Raw genomic sequence first — 26219 nt, forward strand, 5'->3', positions numbered from 1 at the left:
AAAGATATATACAGTGTAGATGAGATATATAGATATAAGAAGATATTCAGCTGTTGTCTGAAGAGAGTAATCGGCCATGGCTTCACCCTGTATAGGATACAGATCCTCAGGGAGGTCAGCTGTCATTGTTGTCACACATTCCACACTGAAGCTGATGTATTTTTAGCACGGGCTGCGATCCCTTATCGGACTCTTCTCTATTGTGCCAAAGCATTGTGTTACCACTGCATGAGACTTTCTCTCCAGCTAATCGCATACAAAAGTTCAAACCAATCAGTCCAATGGGCAATTACAAATCAAGACCCACTCAAACCTGTACAGGTAAACATTAAGCTTCTTTAATTGACTGTTTGCTTAGTTCTGTTCATGCTTTTCATGTCGATGTTAATATGAATAGATTAAGACTAACAGTCTTTCAATCCTTGTTGACATCAATTATTGTTCTGTATGTAACATTGGACTATACAGTGGGTGTTTATTGTGTTCATGTACTGTTGTGGTCTTGCTTTAGATGAGTGGAAAAAGAAAGTGAGTGAGTCATACGCTGTTATTATTGAGAGACTGGAGGAGGACTTGAGAATTAAAGAGGAGGAGTTCAAGGAACTCAAGCATGTTTTCAGGTGAGACTGATTAAAACTAAGAGCAGTGTTATAGCCTCCTTTGTAGTGTACTATTATTAGTGTATACAAATGAGGCTAAAGGTGTGGACATAAAGTTCTGTCATGAAACTCTACATATGGCACAGACTGATAGGTCCTTAATAGCCTGGTCCTACCAGACTATCGTACATTTCATTTGTACAGAGAGTCTGGCCACTCTCCATTGACAAGCGTTAACTTCCTTGAAGGCGAGTACTCTGTTGAAGTTTAATACTATTGGATCTGCCCAGAGCTCTGGATCTGCCATAACCAATCACTAGCGTTTGGTCGTGACGTAACCCTACAACTCAAACTAGCGCACAACCTCAACGTCATCGCTCTCAGCCACTCCCTCTGTTTGCTGATTGGACCGCCAAAAATTGGCCGGAGAAAACCCAAGAATATACCACGAACTCAGACGGAATTCTGAAGAAAAGGCAGAGCCAGGCTAGGTCCTTAACTCAATCTGCTCGCAATCACATCATTCTCTATTAGGGCACAGCTGATTGGTTCCTGCTGTATCAGTAGCCAATAAGCTTGCTACTCAACTTTCATATACTTGGTCAGCATTTGTCGTAGCAGTTGCAGCTCACTTTCATAAACCCTCCACCTTCCCCAGCTCCACCTTTATAGATCCGCTATGGGTAATTCATGTATTCTACATTATACAGCAGCAGCAGGTCTTGCTCACAGCAGAACGTTACATATTGGCATTAGCAGCAATAATCAACATCGTAGCAGATCTATTCCGCCAAGACCAGACATATTAACATTGTCATATCCATTACCATTCCAAACACTCCGAGAGTTGTCATGACAGAACTATTATAATAACACAACCGCAAAGAGAGAGTAAATGTGGAGATCTGTTTAAGCTTATGTTTTAATTATATCTTGATTTCTCTGTGTTTTTACCATACAGCTCAGACGAAGCATTCAATAAAGTGAACCTGAATTATCGCACAGAGGGTGGACTGTCCCTGCTGCATCTCTGCTGTGTATGTGGAGGTAGAGCTAAAACATGTTAAAACTTTTACGGTCCCACTTTGTATTAAGTGTCTTTGAGTTCTATGTACTTGCATCGAAAAATAAGTACAATGTGCTTATTGTGTTCATGTTGTATTGTAAAACATTTTTACTGCTATTGAGGTGTGATACGGGTAAGGTTAGGGACAGGTGTGGTGGTATGGGTAGGTTTAAGGGTGGGTTAAGGTGTAAGGAAAGGGTCAACTGTGTAATTGCAAATGTAATTACATAAATTAATTACAGCTGTAATTACATGCAGGTATTTTCAAAATGTAAGTACAATGTAAAAACATGTAGGCTATGTACACAATAAGTCCACTGTATCAAATTATTAATTTCAATGTTAGTAAATAGTAGTTAAAGCCACTTAATATAAAGTGGGACCGTTTTTTCTAAGGCATGTTTATAAAAGCTACTTAAATGTCCTAATTGAACTAAGGCTTAATCAAAGCCCTGTCTGTGAAACCAGGCCATAAAGTTATATCTACTATGATGCAATGATATTGAAAACATCATACATGACTCATTCCAACTGGCATTTCCTTTGCATTAACATATTAATGTTGAATAATGATATTTAACCTACTTTTTAGGAGTGGATTTCCACCTGTTTAATTGCTTGATGAATTACATTCTGTTGTTATGGCACTTTCATACATTTCAATGTTTTTTTTCAAGTTGTTTTCTTTTTCCGCAACCAGGGAATAAAGTTCACATCAGGACCCTCATGCTGAAAGGTTTGCGTCCATCCAGACTCACTCGGAATGGATTCACTGCTCTGCACCTGGCTGTATTCAAGGTCAGTCAAGGGTTCATTTGGGATGCTTTTCCTCTTAAAAACAATCCCAAATAATATGATAACTTGGCATTTCTTTCTGTGATGTAGGATAATGCTGAACTGGTCACTGCACTGCTGCATGGTGGAGCAGATATCCAGCAGGTTGGGTACGGAGCCCTCACGGCCCTACATATAGCTACTGTGGCCGCACATCTTGAGGTGCGTGCTGGACCTGAAATTAAGTTATAATAATTCTAGGGGTTTAAACAAGGTCATTAACATCTGTTTAATTTTCCTCAAGGCCGTGGATATTCTCTTGCAACACGGGGCGTACGTCAACGTCCAAGATGCAGTGTTCTTCACCCCTCTGCATATTGCAGCATACTTTGGCCATGAGCAGGTCAGGATGTTCTTCGTATCATAAATGTCCATGATCTTCTTAATGGCTTGTTCATGATCTTTTTTTCTTTTCTTTTTCTTGCGGGACAGGTGTGCAAGCTTCTTATGAAGTTTGAGGCTGATGTCAATGCGAGTGGAGAGGTAGGGGACAGCCCACTACACTTGGCCGGAGCTAAAGGCTTTCTGGGCATTGTCAAACTGTTGATGGATGACGGCAGCAAAACTGATGGTTAGAGCTTGTTCCTTGTACTCTAAAACTGAAGTGAATTAACATTGAACTGACTTGAGCTGAATAACAACGCTTTTTGCCTTCTTTAGAACTCGTTTTCATAATTGATGAATTTTACATCTCGACTCTATACAGCCAATGCTCAAGACAATGAGGACCACGTTCCCCTTCATTTCTGCGCTCGATTTGGACACCAAGAGGTTGTCCGTTTCTTACTGCAGGGCAGCTTTGACGTACAGCCGCACTCTGTCAACATCTACGGCGACACACCTCTCCACCTGTGAGTTCACCTGAGAAGTGAATCACACACAACACAAGGTGGCAGTTAAACTCAACAAATCATCTGTGCTTCAGACAGAAGTAATAGTGATTCTGATTTGAGTGTCATATTCCCCGTCAGAGCCTGCTACAATGGAAAGTTTGAAGCGGTGAAAGAGATTATTCAGTTGTCTGGCACGGAGAGTCTGTCTAAGGAGAACATCTTCAGCGAGACGGCTTTTCATAGGTAACATTCCTCAGTTTGTTCAATGTCCTTCACATTTCAATTAACCACTATTAAAGTCTGCACGAAACAGAAGTTGCGGTAGTTTTTTCTTCCTTATTTGTGACGTATATCCAAGTGAAACGGCTTCTTGAACAAGACAAAAAATGTAGGGCGGGGCTTGATTTTGTCCATGGGGAATTGATTGGATGGTTGTGGTTTTCTATTGGTTGATCTCATGTCAGATTGTCCCATCTTTGCGCCAGTAAACACGTCATCAGAAGCCCCTTGTACACACAGATGCCATTAAATGCACTGATAATGAGTCCCGGGATCGTTTGATTTTGGTTCATTCACACTGCCAGTGATCTTCTGGAATCTGTGCGTGCGTTCACACACATCCCGTAAAGACATGTGACATCAGGATGTGATGTGTAATGTCTCCACAGCGGGTACGCTCTGGGATCCCAGCAATGTTACTAGGTCCCCATCCCGGGATCGAACCCAGGGATCAATCCCGGGATGTGTTTGCGTTCACAAGGAAGGCATTCTAGCAATTCTATGGCAATTTTCTGGGATCAGCGCTCTGTGTGAACGGCTAGAGAAGAGATGTCACTGCAAGTGGAAGTTATTTGATTAAAGTTTACGAGGGCACATTCATTTTTAAAGAAATGTGTGGATGGATAAATCAGTTATAATAAATACTGCAGTATTTCATGGTGACTTTAATCTATGCATTCTATATGGGCATCTCCTGACAGATTACACCCCTGTTATAAGGTTAAGGTCCCTGCTGATCTAATTGTTACATACTAAATGTAGGCCTAACTGTTCTCTGTAGTGCCTGCACCTACGGCAAGAACCTGGAAATGGTCAAGTATCTGCTCAGTCAGAATGCCGTGAGCATCAACCATCAGGGGCGAGATGGACACACAGGTAGGTTGACAACAGTAATCTATGCTCTACATCAGTAATAATGACAATAATTTGGAAAATATTTCTGCTTTCATCATCAATGTCTTGACATCTCAAGTTGACCTTTGAAACAACAGGTCTGCATAGTGCCTGTTTCCATGGACACATCCGACTGGTCCAGTTTCTTTTGGACAATGGGGCAGATATGAATCTGGTGGCTTGTGACCCCAGCCGTTCCAGTGGAGAAAAGGACGAACAGACATGCTTAATGTGGGCCTATGAGAAAGGTTAGTCTATCTATCTATATGTCTGTCTGTCTGTCTGTCTGTCCTATAATTACATTTATATTATATATAATTTAACATTATAATTATAGAAGTCAAAGTATGTCTTAAATGACAAATTAAGAACATTGCTCTTGAAAATCAACTGAAATAAAGGCCTTGATTTTCATGTATGTGATATGTTAACTTACGATCTATGTGTTTATGTTCTTTTTAGGCCATGATGCCATTGTTACTCTGCTAAAACACTACAAACGGCCTCAGGACGATTCACCCTGCAATGAGTATTCTCAACCAGGAGGGGGTATGAGACACTCTCCACATGTAGCCTGACAGATTTGTACTGTGAATTAGTGTATACTGTATGTAAAATTCTGTTGCTGTTGTGAAATTTAGTGAAAGCATGAGAAAAATAGTTCATTTTTGTTAGTTGTGTCTGTTGCAGATGGGTCTTATGTTTCTGTCCCCTCTCCCCTGGGAAAGATCAAAAGTATGACTAAAGGTAAAACACACACACACACACATGCACACACTTAGAGCTGACTCACAGAATCACTGTTGCTATGATACTATTTTTATGTCCTGAAATACTGCTACCCACAGTCACCAAAATCTTCCGTGAGTCAGTGAGTCAGAAACCGTCTCCAAACATACTCCCGCTGCGTGATTGCTACAGTTTAAGTCATTACTTTGTATCTGCCACAGATGTTACAAATAACATAACCCATTTTTCATGACTCATCGGCATGTCAACAGCAAGCTAAAGGAAACATGATTAGAGTTTCATACAATGATTGATGTGAAGGTATTAAAACAAACAAACTCCTGTTTGCCCTCTTTTCTCTTCAGAGAAGGCAGATGTGCTTCTCCTGAGAGCAAGTCTTCCATCAAACTTCCAACTTCAACTCTCTGAACTGGAATTTAATGAGATTATTGGATCAGGTATGTCAATTTAATAATAAATAAGAGCTCTCCATGAGTACCCATTAAACCCTAATTGACTAAAACACTCTAACCATAGGCTCCTTTGGAAAGGTCTACAAAGGAAGGTGCCGTAATAAGATAGTTGCTATTAAACGGTAAGAGCTCTTTACTGTTTTTCTTAATTGTCCACATCGCGTATACAAAGCGAACTGCATGACATTCATACCTTTCCACAGGTACCGTGCAAACACATACTGCTCAAAATCAGACACTGATATGTTCTGTCGGGAGGTTTCCATCCTGTGTCGTCTCAACCACCCCTGTGTGATCCAGTTTGTGGGGGCATGTCTGGACGACCCTAGTCAGTTTGCCATTGTAACACAATATGTGTCCGGAGGATCACTGTTCTCGCTGTTGCATGAGCAGAAGAGGTAATTTTAAGAATATATATATATTTATATGGTTAGTGAATCGTCCTGTGATTAATTAGTATATATATATATATATAACATTTTCTGTAATTAATCGCGCTTAATTGCACCTAACATTCAAGTTTTTAATATCTTTTTATAATGTAATTTAATAAATTTCTAAAATAATGTAGAAACAACATAAAGACAGCTTAATGGCATATTTTTACTAAGCTGTTGTTTTTGACCCATGTAACCTTGTAAACAGTGCTTTAAGATTTCCAGGTAGGTCTAACAGGTAAATATACAGAAATTGAATAATCAAACATTGCACAGTCTTCACTGCATACATTATAAATTGAATATAGATTAATCCTTATTACATTTACATTTACATTTATTCATTTAGCTGACGCTTTTATCCAAAGCGACTTACAATTGCTATATATGTCAGAGGTCGCACGCCTCTGGAGCAACTAGGGGTTAAGTGTCTTGCTCAGAGACACATTGGTGTCTCACAGTGGATTCGAACCCGGGTCTCTCACACCAAAGGCATGTGTCTTATCCATTGTGCCACACCACCCCTTATTAAAGCTACAAAAGTGATTCAGTCAAAAGCAGTAAATGGTTTTCTCTTTGTCTTTTGTTCTTTGATTAACGTTAATGGCACAGACAGCAGCATTTTTATTAGGCTGCTGTCACTTTAAGACCTGACGCATATGATGCAGGACACACATCCTATTTTCTCACAACTCTTTACGTTCTTTTAACTCTTTTTAACTTGTTTAAGACTCTGCTTACAAGGATACTTGCCAAGAACATTTCAACGTAATTTTGTGTGTTTTTGTCCGTTAAAGCGCAGAAGAGAACTCAATGCTGTGTGAAGCGGCATTCTGTTGATGTTTGATGATGACTTTCTATTGATCAAACAATCTTATTAGCGTATTTGGATGATTTCTGAAGGATCATGTGACACTGAAGTAATGATGCTGAAAATTCTAAACTTGTAATAATTACATACATTACATAATTTTTTTTACATTACATTATTACAAAAGCCCTGATTAGAATGTGACCACAAGAGAAGAGAAATTTGAGGCAATCCAGGATCTGTTTGTACATTAAGACTTGCAGCAATTCCAATAAGCGTCTGATTTCTTCTTTGTGCTCCATGTGCAGTTTAAGGTGATCTTCATCTCATTGATCTGTTTGAGTTGGAATGATGGGAGTGTGCATTGATCAGTGGCGGGGAGGAGGTGTTCACTTAACAATGTCTTTACATCCAGAATCATTGATCTGCAGTCCAAGCTCATCATTGCCATTGATGTGGCCAAGGGCATGGAGTATCTGCACAATCTGACCCAACCAATCATTCACAGAGACCTCAACAGGTTAGTCATCATCATCATCATCATCACATGCTGTTCAATAACCTTGGTGTTTCTCAGTCCATTTGTTAAACCATCCAATTACATGATAATCCGTATATTTTTAGACTGTCAATGCTGGCAGCTATGATGAAACAGTGTTCTGAGCTCTTTGTTTTAAACCTCCCTTCACCTAGTGATATCTTTTCAGTCATAATATTCTGCTCTATGAGGATGGACACGCTGTGGTGGCTGATTTTGGAGGTAAGGAAAGCCACACACACTTAACATGACACCTGAACCAAGTTTTGGTCTCACTTTATTTAGTTAGAGCAAAACCAGTTGAGTCAGCATTGAAAATCTTGGATTCACAATCGCTCTATTCTACTACTTTTGAAACTCTATTGTCTCGAATTTGAAACTGAAAGCTCAATTTCTTGGTCACTAATCAAATTTGCGACACCGACCATGTGAACTCCTTTGTACAAAGGGTCAGATTTTCAAAAGATGCTCTTTTTATCATTTCAAATCATGCTAGTGTCAATCAACATGATCATACGTTAAACTTTTCCAGCTTGAATGCAGCGGTCATTGGGACAAACCAAATACATAGTCATGAAATTCATGTTAACATTTCAGTTAGACTTTTTCAAATTGTTATGCCGATACTATAATTTGTAACAAAAAAACTAAATGAAATGTACTTTTATGTAATGAAAATGTTTCTGTATTGTTCTGCAGAGTCTCGCTTCCTTTTGTCAGTGGATGAGGACAATATGACTAAACAACCCGGGGTACAGGCATTCTGTGTTCTTGGTTAATTCTGTTTATTAATTAACACCTCAAAAAGGTAATGCATTAATAGCCACCTACAAATCCTCTGTAAGCAATTTTAATACTGCTTACACTGCGGATTTGGCTCTCTTGTACGTCATATTAAGTACGTCAGTGTGTCTTTGGGGAGGTATGTGCCTGTCCTTTGGGGTTAGCAGGTGTTTTGTTTTGTGTTCGTAATTTTTTTCTCTCTGATGCTGTGCAGAACCTGCGATGGATGGCCCCAGAGGTGTTTACCCAGTGTACACGCTACACGGTGAAAGCAGACATGTTCAGCTATGCCCTCTGCTTATGGGAGCTGCTCACGGGCGAGATTCCATTTGCACATCTCAAACCAGGCATGCACTGCACCTCTCTATTCACTACTGTAATAGCTAATATTGACCCACAATCCTAAGAATGGATCTAAGAATGTTTTTATAACGTTCCCATTAAGTTATGAAAACGTTATTTCTGAATGTTCTCTGAACATTTAAAATGTCCAGTTTTTTTAATGTTTTAAAAATGTTTTTCTAGGTTATGCGAATGTCAAGGAAAAATCTGTTTTATCATTCTTTGAAGTTTATGGGAAAGTTACTTTTGAATGCTCTCTAAACATTCTGAAAGAAATAGCAACATTTAAACAATTTTAGGCGAATGCTCCACTAAAACAATGAAATAAATTTTTTTTTGAGAACATTATTAAAGACCAGATAACTTTGAACAAGCATTCTATTAATGTTACTGGAAGAATGTTTGTTTGTAACTTTGAGGGAACCTTGCCAGAAGATTAGCCAATGCTGATTTATAAGGTTTATACAAAGTTCTGTCATGAAACTATTGATGGCGCAGGCTAATAGGTCGTAAACCTGCTCGTTATCACATCATTCTCTATAGGGCACAGCTGATTGGTTCCTGCTGTATCAGTAGCCAATGAGCTCGCGTTCTCACCCTTCAAATACATGGGTAGCATTTGCCTTACAGTGCAGCACACTTTCAGAAACCCTCCACCTTCCCCAGCTCCACCTTTATCTGATCTGCAACAGGTAATTCATGTACGCTGTATTGCAGGGCTGCCAACTCTCACGCAATTGACACTTTTCGCACGCTCTCACGCCACACATCCATTTTCTCACGCAGAGAAAAATCGCGAAGCAAAGAGGACACTGACACCGACAGACAAGACAGAGAAGGTTTATTTAGAAATTCAAACAATAAATACCGTTTTGGTGCTTGTAAATGTGACGTGACATATCGTTGTAGCGCCTCAGTTCAAGCGGCACGTGAACCAATCATCTAGTGAATAAACACGAATGAACAAAGGGTATGTTGAAAGAGACAGTACAACTTACCGAAATGTATCCCTCATACATAATATCGATCAGTAAGTGTTTTTCAACCGCGGAAAGAGGTCAATAAAACAGCTGGAGAACAATAGGCCTGTCACATTACGTTACCTCAGGAAAGCCATTTAATGACCATATAGCACGTTAGTTGGCAAGAAAAATTAGCTATAGAGAGGAGTATTTTGCTAAATATGTGCACTATATTACATATTTATTGTTTTTTTACTTATTTCATTAAAATATTATAACATTGTTATTATAAGAAAAACGTTTTTTAACCTTTTATAATAATACTAGCTGACAGTGCTCTCTGTATAGCATTAGGTGAGATACCCAAGCTAAACTCAGAAGTTGGCAGCCCTGTATATTGTACAGCAGCAGCATGTCTTACTTGCTCTCAGCAGTGTGTCATGTATGTATTGGCAGTAGCAAGTCCCGTACTTTCTCTGCAGCAGCAGCAGCAATAACCAACAGCATCAGCAACGGAGCAGATCTATTCCGCCAAGACCAAATATATCAACATTGTCATACCCTTTTCCATGCCAAACACTCCGAGAGTCGTCATGACAGAACTTTCTTTAACTTGGGATTGCAAATAAATTTTCACCCGAATTGTCTTGGTTTGAAAAGAAAGATGAATTATAAACTATTAAATTGTAGTTAAATTATTAAATTAAATGTTATTAGTATTATATTAATATAATTGTGATTACATTAATTAAAAAGACCTCAGCCCTATCTGTGTGAATTCTTTACAGCTGCAGCCGCTGCAGATATGGCGTATCATCATGTCCGTCCTCCGATTGGATACTCAATCCCCAAACCCATCTCAGCACTGCTGATGAGGGGCTGGAATGCCTGTCCAGAGGTGAGGGACCCACATCTAGCATAAATATGCCCAGAAGTCAAACACAATAGGTTTATCAAGAGACATGCACATTCACTATGAACTTTGTTTAGCTGTGATTTGGTATTTTATAAAAATGTAGTTGCTTCTTAGGTAAAGAGGTGAGAGGTGAGAAGCAGAAAATTATTTGAAGTAAGTAAAACAATATTAAATAAGGATCAAAGCGGAAATAATGAGCTTAATCTAATTTAGGAATATTCAAATTTAACAAATTATTTTCTGTTGCCTTACATGTCCCTATTATGAACTACCTCTCTGCTTCAGAGTCTGCTTATAATCAGTCAGAATACCCAGAATGTCTATCTCTGGAGTTCAGGACAAGTTTTTATTTCTATTCCTGTTAACGAGCATAAGTTGCTTGCCTACCATACCATGATTCTCTACGACAAAGCTGTGCCAGGTGTTTTGTCAAGTACAGCATCTTTGCAATGTTCTCAGCGCTGGTCCCTCAGGTGTGTGGCAGAAACTGTGTCAAGTGTGCTTGTTAAGAATGTGCCCTGGTACAAAGTGCAGCTTGACACTATTCTCTGTAGAGCACAGAGCTTTTGCTGAGCCACACTTGAAAAGAGCCAGGATGTTTACAGCTTGTACTGTGCATTCATTTAGAGTTGATTAAAGAGCTGAATAACATATTGTGTGTGTGTGTGCGTGTATAAGTTGTCTGAATTACCACACTTGGTTGCAGCAAGGATAGTAGTGAGGCAAAATCTATACATTACAGTCACTTTATTTAACAATAAACCAAAACAAAAAAACACACAGGAGCTCAGGAGAACACTGGAATGCAGGCGAATCAGAACCAACTAAACAGACGTATATTCCACTACGTAATTAAAGCTGCGACAGTCGAGTGCATGAAATGTCCAACATTCCACACAGTAAAAACAGTAATATTATGAAATAGTTTTTACATTTTTTATTTATTCTTGTGTAAAGCTGAATTTTCAGCATCATTACTGCTCAGGAAAATGTTGTACTGCTTAATATTTTTGCAGAAACGGTAATAAACTGTTTTTTACTTATTCTTTGATAAATACAAAGTTCAAAAGAACTGCATTTATTTGAAATAGATTTTTGTATCAATGTAAAAGTCCTTACTCTCAATGTCACTTTTGATCAATTTAATGAATCCTTTCTATAGCGTAATAGAAATTTTTTTTTTTTTAAAACTACTAACCCCAAACTTTTTAACAGTAATTTATATATGCTCTTCAGCAGAGCAGCTGATTGGATAGCCACAGTTACGTTTCTGTACTTTTAAACAAACCTCTCCAATGAAAATCCCCTATTTTCGACTCTCTGTGACAGGAAAGACCTGAGTTTTCCGAGGTGGTTGCCAAACTAGAGGAATGCCTGTGTAACGTGGAGGTAGGTTGCATGCACATGACCCATATATCCACTGTTCAGTACTATTCTAATTGTCTAGTAAATATTCATATGTGTTTCTATGTGTGTTCAGCTTATGTCTCCAGCCTCCAGTAACAGCAGTGGTTCTCTTTCACCCTCATCCTCCATGGACAGCCTGGTAGCACGTGGCAGTCCTGGACGAAGTCACGTGGCTGCCCTCCGCTCGCGCTTCGAGTTGGAATACGCCCTTAACGCCCGTGCCTATGCATTTTGGACCCAGAAGTACACATACAAACCCTAAATCTACCACAAACATACACACTATTCAAGAATGACACCATGATATTGCAAAAAGAAGAGCCCACCCACCAACCTATTGCCAAACTGCAATGAGACATTACTGAAAAAACGTATTTAAAATAAAAACTAAATAGAGGCCATTACCTCATACCCATGCATTAATGGAGGAGTTAGGTCACCTTGCTCTTTTGTTTGGTCAGTGTCATGCAGTCCAACCACAACACTTCTGTACAGTCTGAAGTGCTGTTGCTTGGAAACCGAGGCATGAAAACAAAAGAAAGTGACTGCAATGAAACTTGCATGACATTCACACTGAGATCCTTTGCTGGTGGTCACCTCTCAATTCTTTATGGGTGGTGATGAATGTGTGTGTTGTGGGGGAACCTGGCAACTGTCAACAAACCCATCAACAAATTACAACAAGGGACTCCGACTTTCGAGCCTAATTTTGTTATAATCTTTGCAATATGCTGTTTTATGTAACTAGATCTAGCATTGTAAGCAGTTTGGTGGTATGAGCAATAAATAAGGCTAAAGTGACACTGCGAATGACTAACAAAAAAAACAAATCGAGGATCATCTGAGCCGGACAAACCCTGCAAGGCCTCATTGATCTGATATAGCAACAACAAAGAAACAGAAGTGTATCCCATTTAGCGTCATTAATATTTTATATCACGGATGAATCGTAATTGTTCTGTGGTCTTTAGCGTAAACCAATACTAATCTCATTGTTGAATCAAGCCTTTCTTCTTTTGACAGCTCTGGTCGGAGGTCTTCACAGGGTTTGTCACTGGATGAGCTGAGGAGGAACATGCAGTTCCCACCCGTTGACAGAAACGGTTTGTGTCCAACTGGAAGTTATCAAATGTGTGATTCATCTGTTTATGTAAAGGCTTAATGTGGGGCAACATTGTTTTTGCATTTTAATTTACATGGAATATGGCAACAATCATGTTGATATAATCCACGCAAATTCATTCTGAGGTTAAAATGACATTTTCACAGAGCCGCAAAGATGAGAGCACTCTGTGCATGTTTTTCAGCATATGGTGCAACGAGTGGGTGGTAGCATTTGAGTGCGTGTCAGTCACTGTGTTCTGTGCTATTCCCCGCAGGATATGTGTCAGATCCCATGAGCACCATGCGTTTCCATTCATGCAGCAGCAATGGAAGTTTTGAGGACAGCAACTAGAAGCAGCAACTCTCTGAAGAACATCACACGCAAATAAATCCTTGCATTCATGACATGTCTAAAGACCCATAATCAACCAAAATGGCACGACAAATGTTAATCAACATCAAAACCTCACAAGGATATTTTTTTTTATATAATAATAATAATGTATAATGTGATTCAGTATACATACAATTATCTCAAAGTTGTGATTTTGAAAGTCAAAAACTTTTGTACAAGGGTTTTTTTATATCGTGTTTGGTGTTTAAATGTAAAGACAAATGAGTGTATTTCAATATTTTATTGTAATTCCAAAAGCAAACATTAACCTTTTTTGACAAATGAGCCAATGTGTGAAACAGGAGCTTGACAGGTTATCTAAACAGATAATGAATGATGTCACCTAACAACATAGGCACTATTAGAGCAATTTGGCCTTGCTTCTGGGGTTGAAACATCTCAAGTTTTGATTCTAACTCTCATGGTCTGCATGATTACAAGCAATAATTCATAAATAGAATAGATCTATAGAATATTTATAGAAAGAGGATAGAAAGAAAGAAGGTATCATAGCAATGTATGTGAACTGATGATGGATGATTAATCCAGTGTAAAATCATGAAAACACCATTAAACTAGTGCCAGAAATCAGCAAGGTGTTCGTGTAATTCACATCACACTGTGCAACAGCAAATTAAAGTGTTCCGGGTACTAATTAGGAACACAGAGGAAAGTGCAGGCTTTGGGGTTTTAGTTAAATTCTCTTAGTTAAGGTATGCGTGTCTGAAGTGGGTCGGTATACTGCTAGTGCAGCCTAACCAACTGGAGGGCTCCGCATCATGAATAATTAAATTATTTGTGCTGCGTGCGTCCTACGGTGTCTATTTTCAGTGGGATGTTGATAGCTTCCCTACCAAGCACACAAGACTCACTATGGGTCTCTGATAAGGAAAAGGAAGTGCCATTATTTTAAACCCATTAATATGGGTTGAGGCAGGGGTGTCCAATCCTTCTCCTCGAGGGCAGATGTCCTGCAGAGTTTTGCTCAAACTTACCCCTATACACTTGTCTGGAAGTTTCTAGTAATCCTGAAGACCTTGATTAACTGGTTCAAATGTGTTTAAGTGGGGTTAGACCTAAACTCTGCAGGACGGTGGCCCGCCAGGAGTAGGATTGGACACCCCTGGGTTAGGTGAAAGATTTACTATTGTACTAATAGCTATTCTCCGTGTGAGCAGTCGTTAATCTAGGATATCCTGTGGGCCCAAAAAATCTTGAATCATCCAATGAGAAAGTGCTTAAGGTCTCTGTGCTTAGAGTCTGTTTGAAATGGCCATCAATTACTTTTGTTCTCCTGTTTCCATTCACGTTCCTGCTTCCATCTGACTGTCTGGAATGGAAGTCTACACTTGCTGTGTCATCTTGGCTCCCATTCTCAGATTTATTGACAATTGTGAGGTCTGTAATTACTGTGATTGTGGGACTCTGTGGCTCGATATACTCTGACTGAGGTACATGCTCAGATTTCAAATTGTCTTCCAAACTCTCCAAGGTTTCTTTGTTACTTGCTTCCTCTGTTTGGGCTAAATGTTTGGTTTCATCAGTCATATTTTGTTGATTACTTTGTTCAGTCTCTTTTGCATTCAGGTCGACATTTCTAGGTACATTCTGTTGTTCTGTTTCAGATGGGGCTCTGTCTTGAATGTCTTCAGATGTTGCTGTTATCTCCATGTTTATGACGTCATCTGACGTCAAAGTTTCTTGTCTAGCAGTGTCTTTTTGATTGGTGTCTTCATTATTACTCTGTCTTGACCAGGAAGTGACCAAAGAACCTCTTGTATCTCCAGCCTCCTGGACTTTTTCATCTTTGGTTAAGGTATGTATGCTGTCATTAGAGTGATTACTGTAAGCATCTGCCTCTATGGCCTCAACTTTAGTCTCTGTTTTCAAGCTTTCAACTACAGACTCTGTGTTCTCATCGAGGTTGTTCCTTATGGGAGTTGCAGTTTCATCTCTACTCTTGAGTGTTTCATCAAGGCCCCCAATATCAGTACTAGGTGGTGTATCTGTAGCATCTAACACTTCACCGTTTAGTCTCTCCTCGGTTTCTTCCGAGATGAGACCCTCTTCATCGAGGGGTTCGATGAATGTCTGAAAATACTTCGATTCTTGGTGTATGTTAATCCAGTTACTCACTCGATCCACCCCAACTACTTTAGCTAAAGCTGCTGGATGATCATCCAGATCGTCTGAATTAATGCTCAGAACTGGATCTCTGTCCCCTTTTTTGACTTTCTTCACAGGTTCTGATTCCACCGTATGGGAAACTGATGAGCCACCCTCTTCATTGACAAGATTCCCTTTCTTCTCCAAAGGTTGCACTTGATCACTGTCCATCCCTTCAGGAGCATCTCTACTTATCAGTTCATCGTCAGTACCTTTCAGTTCTGGTTCCTCTTCTGTGACTTTAGCTTCGGCTGAGGCAATCTCACTTTCTGTATCCTTATTGACCATCGTCTGTGTTATCTGAGGAGTTATGTTTTCTATGAATGTTGTTGCAGAGGTTTCTGATTCTTTGTCAGCCTCTTCTTTGTCATCCTCTTTTTGGTTGTCACTGCCCTGGTCCTCCTGTTCACCGCCCAACTGAGACTCTCTTTCTGAGGGAACAACTTGAGCATTCAACTTGTTTTCTATCTCTTGCTCTTTGTCGTTACCATTTTCTTCTTCTTTCACATCGTTATCAGTCTCTATCTTTTCAGTGTTATCTATAATTTCTTGAGCACTATCACCAGTCTCACCCTCTGATTTGTCTCGCGTTTCCTCTTGGAGATATTCTTCCACCTTATCAGCCTCTTCAAGACTCACATCTTGTCTCTCTCCATTTTCAGCATCTACGTTCCTATCCAGCAGGTCATTATTCACCCCAGCAGGTTCATCCAGTTCTTCCTTGGTACTGGCCTCTGTTTCATCCTTGAGCGTCCCGCTGGAACCCATTTCTTTTTGTTCTTCCTGTGAAACTGATTCCTCATTTTTGTCCTCAAAGTTGTCTTCTAATTTTTGGTCTGTATTCTCACCAGAAACAGCCTCTTTTCCATCTCCTGCCTCTAATGTATTCTCACTAATCTCATTTATATCTGCCATCTCCTTCTCTTGCTCTTCTATAAACTCTTCTCCTGTTTCTAACTCATTCTCATGTTCTTTGTCTTTTGCCTCAATATCTACATAATTTCCATCTGTTCCCGCTGCCATTTCATCCATCTTCCCGTCCTCTTCTTTTTCCTGTTCCTGAGACCTATTTTCCATCTTTTCATCTTTCCCTGTCTTGATTTCTCCTCCAATCTCAACCTCACTGTTTGGTTTCTCGTGCCCTTCTTCCTCGGCTCCATCAAAAAGTATGTTTTTAACCTGTTCTCCATCTTCTGTTTCTTTTTGTTTATCATTCACACCATCATCCTCTTTTTCATTACCCTCTGCCCTTACATTTTGAATTTCCTGTGACTCATTTAGTCTATTTATAACCTCAATGGATAGTTTTCCATCTTCACTTTCTTTATGTTCATCATTCACACCATCCTCGTCTTTTTCTGTACTGTCCTTATTTTGTTTATCTTCTGCCTTTGAATCTTGATCACCTTCTAACTCATTATCTTTCTCACCAACTTGAATCTCTTCTTCCCCAGGTTTCTCTGCCTCCTCTATTCCCAAATCTTCACTTGTATCCTCAACCTCTAGCATTTTTGTCTCTTCTATCTCTTCACTAGATTTTTCACCATCTTCATCCTTACCAACAGAGTCCCCATCACCAACCTTGCCATCTGTCTTCTGTGCCATTTCCCCAGTTGACCTATCATCCCCAGCCTCATCTGCTAGGTCTTCTCTTTCATCTCTGTCTGGCTGTCCGTCGCTCCTCCTCTCTATGTTCTGATCTGCGTCATCAGCGTCTGGCTGCCTCTGAGTGTCACCTGCCCCTGTTTGTGTATCATTCTCTGTATGAGATACTGAATCCATCTCCTCCATCTCTGGAACTTCAGTGTCTGTATTACCAGTGTCCAGCATTTCAGTATGTGTCTCTGGTTCCTGTACTAATGAGTCTTTCTCTTCTTCTTTAAACTCCGTATTAACCTCTGCATTTGTAATGTCCATGTCCTTATCTTTCTCCTGCATATCCTCAGTCTCTGGTTGTTCAACTTCATTTGTCCTCTCACTTTGTTCGTCCTTCTGCGTTTCCTCTATGTCTAAACTTGCTGCTGCCTCCTGAATCCCTCCTATTTCTTGTCTTTCTTCTTCTGTGTGGACATGAGGCTCCTGTGCCGTTTCCTCACATAGAGACTCTCGTGTGTTGGCTTCACCTTTCTCTGAAATTTCATCCAGTGTGTTTGATGGTTGTGGTGAGGTGAAACCCACAGCACTCTCCATTTCTGCTCCTGTAAAAGTGAGCATTTATAATTAAACCATTTCGGATTTAATCATATTTACAAATGCAAAACTGTCAAGGGTTTTTTCGAGGACTGCAGGAACTACGAACTTCGTTGTATGAAAAATGTACCTCTACTAGTGATATTTTGAAAATAAATAAATGAAGTAATTTGTCATTGAGCTTTATATATTATCTGTAGACTGCCCAATTAAAGAGGGCGGCAACTTTTTTACCTTGGGCGTCCTGTTGGGTCTTCACTGAGGCCCCTTCATCTTCCTCTGTGCTTGTATCACTAAACTCTGGCTCTGAACTACATTGAGATTCCTTCAAAATGGCCTCAGCCAACTTTTCTTGCATTGACTTGGCTGTTTATAGTCACGGGGAATGAGACAGACATATGGCATCCATGGCAAAATGTTAATGTTAACTTGTGAATTAACTAAATGAATAACAGTCACACATTCAGTGGGATGAATTTCATTTGAAATGTATTTAAAAATAAAACACAGAAGCAATGAAACACAAAAATAATAGTGTAAATGGAATAACTGCTGAAAGGTTTATTACCAAAAGCACAGCAAACACTTTTATTGGGAACACAGAATGCAGGGAACAATGCTTTCACACAGGACAGGTGTCCGAAAAAGGATCCATAACCATCTCTGATGGGAATACACATGGATTTTGCACAACCATATCTTGAAGTGTACCAATTAAGCCAAACAGTGTATTTAATCATGTGTAATAGAAAACACATCAAAAATGGTTATACGCACATTTTTAATGGTTCAAACATGTTGAAATCAGAAACTTAAGACAAAATCACAAATAGAAAACACTGCTCTGTTTCCCCACTCATTAAACTAGCAAATCCTCAAGAGCAAACACGTAATGCATACTGCTGTTTATAGATTTGGTTGTTTTGCAGTGACTTGGCCTATTTTGAAATCCAAGAAGTATCTAAAAATTAAGTCTAAACATTCTTGATGGATTGTGAAAGTCAAGACAGAGGTTTATACTGAGCAGTATGCTTACGGCAACACAAATAACATGCAATCAAAAACACATTTGATGCCACATAGCAAACACAAAACCAATCAATGCAATGAATGTTTGCAAGACCACCTAGAGTTAAACAAACTCTCAGGGGCCTTGACAATTACACAGAAGTGTGCTTTTAACACAATCAGAACTCGAAGTTACCATGCCATCATCTAAACTATGCTCTCCTCAGGTAACGGCAAGCAAACTAATTTCAGGCAATATTATGTTTTCAAAAGTTGCTAAGTAGTTAAAGCTTGTGTACAATTTCAAAATTTAGCAAAAATGTAAAATAGTTGACTCTTCAATTAAAAATGCTGTGTAAAGTAACTAAACACTGTTTATCTGGCTGTTTATTTGTGAATAAAAAAACAGGCCCTCCAGTTCTGATGTTGAAAAAGCCAACATGCATAAACACAAAATGTCTGATGATGACAGGCACACAGCACTAGTTTTCATGCAGACACTGACCTCTCTCTGGCTCATTCTCTTGTGGCTTATCTTCAGGGTTGGCATCCTCCCCAGATTGCTCACCTTCAGTTCCCTCTTTCTTGTCTGTGTCTTCTGACATTTCCAGGTCGCTCTTCTCCATGCCATCCCCTGGACTATCCTGTGTCCCAGAGTCTTCCGCTGCAGCTTGAGGTAATGTGATGTCGCTGGACTCTGTGACCTCTGTCTCCTCCGGTTTGGTCTCAGCTGTGGTGAGGTCCTCCTCTGCATGTAAGCTCTCCTCCGGAACATTAGCAGTGGTGACTTCTTTGGTGTCTTCCACAATTTCTCTTTCACTGTTGTCATCGTCACTGCTGGACAAGCTGGACGTTCGTCCAGATGAGACCGATGATGACCTTTTGACCTCTGAAGGAAGAAGACAAATAGTCTCTGAGTATCAGGTGTTTAAGAAAGAACACAAACAGAATGTATTAGATGTTGACACATATTGTTGAAAAAGGTGACCATAAAGTAATGCTAACTAGACATACTGGCATCATCACTGTCATTTATGTCATTTTCATCCCTGGTCTCCTTTTCTCCACCATTGGCAACAGATGTCTTTTCCTCTACTTCATCAACATCTTCAGCTGGCCCTTCATCATCTGCCTCAAAGTCTTCCTCATAGTCTATATGAGAGAATAGCATAAATATGGTCTAAGCAATATTAAATAAATAAAAAACTTATCCAAAATTACTTGGATATTACACATACTGTGTATTGTATCAGTATACAGTCCTTATTAAGTAATTATTAGCACTGTTGGTAAATATGATTAAAGAAGGCTGTGAAAATAAATCTGCGTCGTTTATCCTTTTATATTTTTCATTCAAAAAATGCACAAAAATTGAACCTTTTATTGAAGTAAAAAATTTAATTGGGGGGAAACTATTATGAAATGAATTTTTTTTTTGGCATACCATGGTGATAGGAACATGAAATTATCCAGCCATGAGTATAAATATGAAGAAACCCAAAGGCCTAATTCGAGTGGCCAAAGAGTCTCCAAGGATCACAGCAGGGGAATTGCAGAAATTAGTCGTAAAAAAAAAGTACCATCTAACTAAAAAGTTAGTACCATCTTTGGTCTTTTTCTTCCCTGTTGTTTCTCCATTAGGCTCTGTCTCCATTTCCTGAGGTGTGTCAGGCACTGCGTTAGAATGTGTGTCTATGTCTTCATCTACATCTGTACCCTCCTTAGCATCTGGGGATTTAGAGGTGGGCAGCTCCTCTTTCACTCTTTTTTGAGGAGGGGTGGGTTTTTTATCCAAGCCCATGGCAATAATACACCTGATGAAGTACATCAGACAAAACCATAATGCATCTTTATTAGTGACGGACCAATGTAGGTTTTTCGATGGCCAGAACCAATAATGATAAATAGGGAGTGTGGTAGATATAATGCTACTGTTCAAATGTTTGTTCTCAGTAAGATTTTGAAAATGTTTTTGAAAAAAGACTCTCATTATTCAAAAATACTATAAAAACAGATATATTGTGAAATATTATTACAGTTTAACTGTTTTCTATTTTAATATATATTTATCAAATATAATTTTACATTGTTACAATTTACTGTCATTACAAATCTTATTTATCAGCAGCTATAACTCCAGTCTTCAGTGTCACATGATCCTTCAGAAATCATTCTGATATGCATATTTGGTGCTCAGGAAACATTTTTTATTATCAATGTTGAAAACAGTTGTGCTACTTAATATTTTTGTGGATACATGTTAAATAAATTGTAAATTATAATTGTATTATTATAAATGTCTTTACTGTCACGTCCTTGTTGAATAAAAGTATGAATTTATTTTTAAAAGACAAAAACAAACTTTGAACAGTAGTATGTGTGTGTGTAATATAAATGTGTTTTTTTCTCACTTATTGTATTATTAAACTAATACAGTTTTGAAAGTATCTTTTTCATTTTAACATTAAAGAATATCATTATAGAAATGTATTATCATTACTTGTAGCAAGGAGAGGCTCCCTCCACCCCGCAAAATCCAAAGTGTCCATGTCTGCCCCCGAGCCGAGTGCCTTTCCTGTGTTTGAACTCACAGCAGGAGCTGAGCCTATCCACTTGCAGGCCATTCAGGAAGAATGTAAGACTGAAGGGAAATCCTTGGTGACGTCTTGACACAAATTGGAAAACTTCTACAAGAAAGGATACAGGATAGGTAAAGAAAGTTCACTTTGATTTGCTTTTGATGACTGCATCTTAAAATCAAAGAGGAGAATCACATAATATATGCATAATATATTCTAATATATGCAACACTGCCAGATAAGAGCCACTCATTATCAACAGCCTCTAGATCAGTAGTGTAATGCATGGTGTCCTTAAGATATGAATTACAAAGCACACGTGTACAAGGACCTACCTCCCTCTCTCAGCATCCCTTTGTAGACACAGAGGTTCTCTCCTCCACAATGCTGCTGGAAGACCTTGACATCATCTCTGAGGTCCATCAAATCATGGGACAGGTGAACACTCTTCCCAAAGTATACCATGCTTACTGACACTTTACTCTGGGCTGATGTCCTCAGGAGAGAAGATGGCTGCAGACAAGAGTAATTGCAGAATATATGTGAGCGAAGATTTATTTGAATGGCTATGTCAACCTTCATGTCCCTGAATACTCAGTAAATAACTTCAACATATAGACCTCTGTAGTTGGTGCTGTAGTGGGTCTTAACTTCCGACCCCTGTGTGTGCCGTTCGCTCTCGGCCCTCTCTCTTTTTTCTTCGTGAGGGGCGGCACAGGGGTCACATAGTTGTTAATGACAGGAAGACGGTAAGGCGAGACAGTGCTAGAGCATTCTGTCATGGTCAAATGTCTCATGGCGTCTTTGTCCAGCTATAAAACAACCCAGAGAGACAAAAATGTTATTACTCTGAGGTTGTTTGTTTATAGCCCTGGAGACCTATTGGAGTTCGTATGCAGATTTTTAGTAGAAACAAAGTTATATAAGAAATAAACAAATTGTAATTGTAAAACATGAAATTATAAAATGAATGTGAATATCAAAGCTTTGATCATTTGGTCTTGAAATTTTATGAGAAATATTTATATTTAATATTAATATCTCATAGACTTTAGTATATATGTTGTTGTTTTTTAAAGAAAACTCTTATCCTTAACATAGCTGCATTTATTTGGTCAAAAATACAGTTGTGCTGCCCATTTCTAAGCAGTTGTGTTTTTAATAAATTATAGAGTACAATTATATTATTATAAATGTCTTCACTGTCACCTTTGATCACTTTAATGTGTCCTTGCTGAATAAAAGTTTTAAAGTATTAAAGTATTAATTTAGTATTAATTTAATATTTTAAAATTAATGTTAATATCATAGCTTTGATCATTTTGATAATTTTATGAGAAACATTTATAGCTCTGACTTTTGATTTCACAGACTTTGGTATCTCTGCAAATCTGAGAACTATTTCGGACACTGTTGAGATCTTTTCTGAAACACTAGGTGAAAAACATATGAGATTGTTAGGGCCTTTTTCCTCTGAAGATAAATCTGAGAAACTTTTGCTCACCATTTATTCTTATGTCTCTCTAGATGTAACAATAAGAGATATTAAAGATATCTAATTTGTGATTTTTCTTTCCTACAGGAAGACACACAAAACGCTGGTCTTCGATACGCGACACATGATGAGGGGTTTTGTAAGCAAGCATGTAAGTATTAGGACCTGAGGATGGTCTCTCACCGTATAACTGAGGAGCTGATCGGTGTCGTTAGAGGAGTCCCGGTCCGGGGGTCTGTTTCGAGAGGAGGTTCTCTTCAGAGGGGCCGTGGCACTGTTGCTGTTCAGGGGCTTGAGACGAACAGGCCTCTGCATCTTCCCTGGAGCCGTGTTGGGCCTTGAGGAACTCGGCTACAGGAGTAAGACAAGTCACTTACCAAATATTAAATATGCTGAATAGTAGAAAAGAGTAGAAAGTAGAAAGAGTTACTAATGTAACTCTTGTTATGAATTTTATATATATATATATATATATATGGCACTGTTTCTGAACTCCCTGAACCACCTCGACTGTAGTCTTGAGTTTTCTTCTGGGAACGTACACGTCACGTCACAGTATTCCTCATTTAAATAATTCCCGCCAAAGACATACACACACAAAAGTGGCGGGCCTGGTTGAGGTAACTATGTTGAAACTCTTGGTTATGGTAAGGGACATTTCTGAAACACACTCGAAGCGGTTGACCAATCACATCCGACCAATCAGAGCACACTGTGCTTTTCGGAAGAAGGGGCTTAATAGAGACAGGAACTAAACAGAGTGTTCTAGAATTACTTGAACGTAAACTAGTAAAACTGAGATCTTAACATGTGGGTTTGAAAAAAGGTACCTAGAGAAACCAGAGCAAACAAAAAAGCTCATGTGTCATCAATCTGCTGGAGCAGTAACTCTCAAGGTGCCTAACACGTCAACAGGCAAACATCCATGATGGGAACCACCACACCACTTCATATACCTTCTGTTAAACATGTCAGAGCCTAATGAGCAAACAAATGATCTGAATCTACAATTAAGCAACCATTAGGACTAGCTAGGTAACTATCTAGAATAAACATAAAGCAGATAATAAATTCATAATATCTTTTTGAAGAAGAGGCAGGATGTGAATTAACAGCACATCACTAGAACAGTCATTTGTAATATAGAATTAAAGTGAACAAACTGTGTGTAAACTGTAATGAAATGGTTAGTTTGCAAAGCTATTTTACCCATTATTAACTGATATGGGCCACTCACAGATTCTGTTGACTCAGAATGCTCTTCCTCCGGCCCAGAATGCCGTGCGTGAGAGATCTTTGGCCCCGTGGGTGGCCGAGGTGACAGCATTAGCTTTGGTTCATCTTCATATCTCTTGGAACGCTCAGCCTAGCATAAAGCGCAAAAAGTTAAACCACAAAATGTAGCCTACTTTATTACCACGTCACCAAGGCCAAGGAGTTTTGTAAAAATGACAAACCTTTATTTTGTGGATTCGTTCCCTCCGTGCAAATTCCTCAAGTTTTCTCTTGATCTCGGTTTGATGAAGGCGCTGCATAAACAGTGGGAATATGAAATATAGAAAATACTTTTTTTTGCCTTATGGATCTATTTACATATTTTATATCCATACTTATACAATATTACTTCAGAAATGTTTAATTCTTATGCACCTTTTAACTTGTATTATACAATGAGATGAATATACAGTATGTAGTCTACTATATGTGAATAGGATATCAGCATTACCCTTACTTTATGACATAACACAACATTCTAGCCTAATAGAGCTTCTGATATGTAGACTGCATAATGCTCTCACCTCCATGTCTAGCACCTTGTGAAAGATGGCCTGAGCCAGACACTCTCTCACATGTCTCTGATGTGCTCGCTGGATCAGCTTGTGCCTGTACTCCTTATCAGGAACAATCCGTCCGCTCCGGGAGATCTGAAGCACATGCACCTGCATTTAATGACTGAAGCATCTGATCTTGTATAACATAAAAGTGCTTTTCCTTTCATCCTTTAACAGGTTATCTATAAAGTGATCATTATGAGAATGCTAATTAACTTATATAACAGAGATTGATTAATATATGAGAGATGTTAGTTTGTAAATATTTTAACTTCTCAGAATGATCAAATCTCTAGGTTAATCCCAATGAATACATAACATCATTCTTTTTCTAGCTTGACTATCTTACCAGCCCAACCTTCTGAAGATGTCTTCGTATTCTCACATTGTTGAAGTATCCAGTCAGATGTTTGTCAGTTAAGCTATTGTAAGCTGAAAGAAGACTACATAGACAAAGACATTATCAACAATGTATAAAAAACAGTCTGCTTCCTGGCACATTAAAACATTCATATAACTCATCCCAGGCGTCGTGGAGTTGTAATGTAAGGATGGGCCAGACCAGGCTGATGGGATGATTCAGTGATCCTCAAGGCCAGCAGTGCCAAGGATTTCAGCTTGAGGTGAACACTCTACATCTGTGTCAAGTGTAGTCTTGGAAATGCTCGACTGTTTGTCTGCCTGGCTTTTTCCGATACAGATTTGATTTCCCCGAGCGTTTGTAAAGAAGACATCACAACCTGTACACCAATCCTCAGGCCAAGTAGATACCATTACCAGTGTCTGGTTTCTTTTGGAATTGAGTGTGGATGGATAGCACACTTAACCCATGGCCCCCCATTGAATTCATATCTCCCTCTAAAATTGTTCAGAAATAAAACATGATGTCTGTGCAAGACATCCTATACATTTAGGAAACATCTAATTAGACTTAAATCTAATGAGTTGTGTCTTATTTAACATGTCAGACATATATTTAGTATGACAGCTATATATTTGAGGAATGTTCAACAAATAAACAACATTCAGTTAAGTCATGCATGAACAATATTTCCTGTCCTTTGCGGATGACATGATCTATTGCTGTTGTTTCATCTCCACAGTAACAAGAACGTTTGGTCATATAGTGTCTTGCCATAAAAATAAAGCTGAAAATTAATCATTATAATGTATACTGCTTGGTAATGCAAATGGCAGTCTAAGACAGGACAGCTAACGTTAGTTAGAGCATTTAATAGTACATTTCAGTCAACACTGCAACTTGGTCTAGCTTAGTTACTCACCCTGGGTTCAGATGACTCATTTTGTCGGCGCGTAGTGATCTTTGATATGAATAGAGCAAACAAGCGATAATATTAGAGTGTTTATAATCCAGGGGACATTAAAACTATGTGTGCATCCCGTCTGCCCGGCTCTGAATACTCAACACCTTTCCTCGCGAGGAACTGAAGACAGCCTGCGTTGCCATGGTGAATCACGTGATGATGCCAATAACTCTACGCATTCTTTGTGCTTTGTTTAAATATGAAATTATAACACTTAAATAAG

General features: G+C 38.9%; 2 protein-coding genes across 4 annotated transcripts; one reads left to right on the forward strand and one right to left on the reverse strand.

Annotated features, from left to right (window-relative positions):
* The first annotated feature begins 207 nt into the window (after window positions 1–207).
* Window positions 208–13507, forward strand: tnni3k (TNNI3 interacting kinase). Its single transcript, XM_084389114.1, has 25 exons — window positions 208–321; window positions 512–620; window positions 1561–1646; window positions 2366–2463; window positions 2551–2661; window positions 2744–2842; window positions 2932–3070; window positions 3206–3350; window positions 3471–3575; window positions 4393–4487; window positions 4604–4753; window positions 4968–5054; window positions 5196–5252; window positions 5600–5692; window positions 5772–5829; window positions 5911–6105; window positions 7371–7475; window positions 7663–7715; window positions 8193–8245; window positions 8491–8623; window positions 10369–10478; window positions 11826–11885; window positions 11977–12146; window positions 12927–13006; window positions 13283–13507. The coding sequence occupies exons 1-25, from the start codon at window positions 282–284 to the stop codon at window positions 13357–13359; spliced, it is 2508 nt and encodes an 835-aa protein (XP_084245240.1). The 5' UTR covers window positions 208–281; the 3' UTR covers window positions 13360–13507.
* A 935-nt stretch (window positions 13508–14442) lies between these two features.
* Window positions 14443–26128, reverse strand: erich3 (glutamate-rich 3). 3 transcript variants are annotated; one of them, XM_084389111.1, is made up of 14 exons: window positions 25955–26095; window positions 25021–25114; window positions 24639–24764; window positions 24297–24368; window positions 24077–24205; window positions 23023–23190; window positions 21965–22156; window positions 21680–21857; window positions 21266–21452; window positions 20368–20579; window positions 19780–19917; window positions 19271–19654; window positions 17992–18123; window positions 14443–17765 (listed from the first exon to the last, which is right to left on the reverse strand). In XM_084389111.1, exons 1-14 carry the CDS (start codon window positions 25972–25974, stop codon window positions 14554–14556), a joined length of 5244 nt encoding a protein of 1747 aa, XP_084245237.1. In that variant the 5' UTR covers window positions 25975–26095; the 3' UTR covers window positions 14443–14553. The 3 variants fall into 3 exon arrangements, with proteins under 3 accessions (XP_084245237.1, XP_084245238.1, XP_084245239.1); XM_084389112.1 differs by lacking the exon at window positions 17992–18123; XM_084389113.1 differs by lacking the exons at window positions 14443–17765; window positions 17992–18123 and having other exon boundaries at window positions 18490–19654; window positions 25955–26128.
* Between the last annotated feature and the right edge of the window lie 91 nt (window positions 26129–26219).

The sequence above is a fragment of the Rutilus rutilus genome (genome assembly GCF_951802725.1).
Source record: "Rutilus rutilus genome assembly, chromosome: 19".
Lineage (NCBI taxonomy): Eukaryota > Metazoa > Chordata > Actinopteri > Cypriniformes > Leuciscidae > Rutilus > Rutilus rutilus.